The sequence below is a fragment of the Gekko japonicus genome, unplaced genomic scaffold, assembly GCF_001447785.1.
Source record: "Gekko japonicus isolate JY-2015 unplaced genomic scaffold, Gekko_japonicus_V1.1 scaffold1884, whole genome shotgun sequence".
In the NCBI taxonomy this organism is placed as follows: Eukaryota; Metazoa; Chordata; class Lepidosauria; order Squamata; family Gekkonidae; genus Gekko; species Gekko japonicus.
The window spans coordinates 174,919-177,981 of NW_015176030.1; the positions used below are offsets into that span (position 1 = coordinate 174,919).

Consider the following 3,063-nt stretch of genomic DNA (forward strand, 5'->3'; position numbering starts at 1 on the left):
GTATACATGTACCCTGCTCATACTCATAACCTAATCCTAACCACAGAAGGAAACTCCACTAATTTTAACAGAACTTACTTCACACTAAGTATACAGTCTTGGTTAGTTAAAATTATAGTTATTTTATGTTAATTATCTTTTACTGTTTCACATTACAGGCTGGTTGTATTTTATTTTATTTTTCTGTTCTGAACTGCCATTAGAAGTTATTGGGGAACAGCAGAATACTACTGAAAAAGAATCAGTCCCCTGAAATGAATGGGACTGACTTATATAAGTTTGGTACGGCAAGGCTGAAAGATCCAACACACCTACCAAGAAGGGGGCTTCCAAGTAATCATGTTTAGAATTAGATTAAAATCCCTTACGGCAATGCAAAAACTCTCCAAAGTCATTATTTTGGAGTAAGAAGTTTGGTACAGCTGAACTAGTGACCATTTAAAGCAGTGACCACCTGACATCAGAGGCTCTGGCAGCCTGTGCTCTCACAAATATCTCAGATTTTAGTTCATAAACTTAACTTTTTAGCTTTTATAGCACCCACAACACAGCAAAACCAACCACTATCAACTATTGATATCAACTCTATAAGCAAGAACACTTCTACGGAATGCTCCACATTTTGATTAAGAATCAAAAAGTGTTGACTTTAAAATGAAAACAAAACAGAGAAGGGGGGTGGGGGGGAGAGAAAGGTCACTGTAACAAATGGGAGAAAATGCACAAAGCGTATTTGACAGATGTGCCTGGAACCTGGCCCTTAACCGTACCCAAAAGCTTCCCAATGCCGGAATCACAGAAGAAGGAACTGAACAGGACAAACCTGGGCTCGAACTCCCAAAGGAAGCCTGGAACAAGCAAGAGGAGAAAGAATGCGTTAGGAGCCGGGCTTGCCTTGCCCCCAAAGGGTCGGGCACGGAGGATCTGGTGGGCAGGGAGTTTGGAAGCGCCGCTCCGGGCGGGCCCCTTCCAAGTTGCTCGCCCCTTCGCTGTCTCTCGCACACCCACCCCATCTTCCCTTCCCGCTCTCGTCACCTCTCCAACTTCCCACCTCGGCTTTTTGTCTCTCCGCTTCCCTTCCTTTCCTCCCTCCCCACCCCCCACTATGTGGGCGCACCGACTCCGTCTCCATCCCTCCTCGCCCGGTCCCGTCCACCCCTGGCCGCCGCCGTCCCCTTTTGCTCGCTGCGCTCTCGGAGCGGCGCCCCCCGCCCCTTCCCCTCCACCCCTCCACCTCACCCTCACTGACGCCACCGCCGGGCCCCGACGCCCCCATCCCCATCCCGGGCCGGGCCCGCCCGAGAGCTGACAGGGGCTGGCTGGCTGCCTGCCTGCCTGAGGCAGTGACGGAGGGAGCCGGGCTGCCCGTCGGCGAACGCCGCCGCCGCCGCCTGCCCACCCCCTGAGGAGCCGGCCGGCCGCTCTCCCTCCACCCCCCGCCTCGGCCCCCGGGAGCCCGGCGGAGGGCGGCCGCCCCAAGCCCTGCGGCGGGACTGTGGGCTCGGGGGCCCCCCGGCCGGCCTCGGCGGCCTCCTCGGGGGGGCTCCGACCCTCCGAGGGGAGTCATGGGGCTGCCGAGGGACCCGCGGGGGGCCGCGCTGCGGCGGAGCCCCGCCAGGAACCCGCCGGACCCCAGCGCCCCTACCCGCTTTCCCCGCTCACCTCCGCCATATTGGGAGCGCTCGGGCAGAGCGGCAGCGATGCGCCAAGTGCCCGGATGGGGCCGCTAAGCCAATGGCAGCCCGGCCGGGACCGGGACCGCGACTCCGGCCGGCCGAGAGGGAGGGAGAAGTTTGGGGGTCCCCCGCAGGCGCAGCCCCTTCCCTGGGGCTCCCACGGACGGACGCTCCCCGCCGAGAGGCGCGCTATATGTCTGACGGGGAGGAACTCCCGCCTTCAAGCCCAGGGAGCGGACAGGGTCCCTCCAGCTACTTGCTGAAGTTTGACAGGCACCTCTTCCATTCCCCCCCCCCCCCCGCCCCGGAGAGCCACTTCAGAAGCGGAGTGACAGGAGGAGGGTGGTGGTTAAAGAACAGAGGTGGCTCTTATCTCGCCTCCGCCCCGAGGCTCCATACTTCGAGGGAGAAAAGTGAGGGGGCTGTCAAGGGGATTTACCCCGCCTGAAAACAAACACACATGCTGACATCTCCACATCTCGCCTTAAACCCTCCACTCAGTAAGGTGTACAAGTGCCCTGAAGCTACAGTCAGTGATCACTAAATTCTTTAAATTGCTCCTTTGACATGAACTAATGGGTGATTCCAGTCATAAGATCTTGGTCCACTGCCTAAACAGAACAGCTAGATTCGAGTCCAGTAGAGACCAACAAGATTGGGGGTAGGGTGGGGGGGTGGGATAAGCTTTCGAGAGTCAAACCTCCCTTCGTCACAGACGTAAACAGACAGGTGGTAGCGGCTCCTCAGGAGTTAACGCCATGCACAGGTAGTGAACACATAAGAGTAAATGATTCCTGGTAAACATTTAACACATACCATATGGATGAGCTGGTCGATTTCACCGGCTGACAAAAAGGGCATCCTGATTAAACAGGCGTTGTTTCATTCCCACCAGTCTTGAAAACACCTCCCCTGCCAACAGCTGACAGCATACAATGGTCATTCAGATGTAGCTAGATGTTCTCGTTTTCTAAGTGGAAAACTGCATCGCTTGTGAGCAAGTTTTGCCTCTGTTTCCCAATATAACGATCTTGCCAACCAGGGATATGATCACCCAGGAGGATGCCTATTTGTGTATAGGTCTCAAGCTCTGTTCTCCCTTGCTACTTCTTATACCTGGATTTTCCTCCCAGGATCCTTATCATACTAGATCACTCTTTCTCCTACCCTCTTTCTCCAAAACCCACCTCTTACAGAAAGACCTTCACTGAATCCAGTGTAGCTCTCAAACGGTGGTTCAGGAGGACCCAAAAGCAGGTCATGACTCTTGCCAGGAGAGAGGAGGAAGGGGGAGCTGGGAAATGAAACTGTGGGGTGTCTTGATTGGCAAAATTAAGTTTGCCTCTGCCTAATGTGCAAAACAGCCATGAAAGACAGCCTGTTGCTC

The 3,063-nt window shown here is 54.8% G+C and overlaps 1 protein-coding gene across 1 annotated transcript in view; it reads right to left on the bottom strand.

The window, feature by feature from the left end:
* Positions 1–1,825, bottom strand: part of MIER3 (mesoderm induction early response 1, family member 3) — a 16,882-nt gene extending 15,057 nt beyond the window's left edge. The window contains exons 1-2 of the mRNA XM_015426620.1: positions 1,663–1,825; positions 824–848 (exon numbers count right to left, since the gene is read on the bottom strand). Of these exons, the coding sequence (XP_015282106.1) occupies positions 824–848; positions 1,663–1,671 (34 nt within the window). The 5' untranslated portion in view covers positions 1,672–1,825. The remainder of the gene's footprint in view (positions 1–823; positions 849–1,662) is intronic.
* Between the last annotated feature and the right edge of the window lie 1,238 nt (positions 1,826–3,063).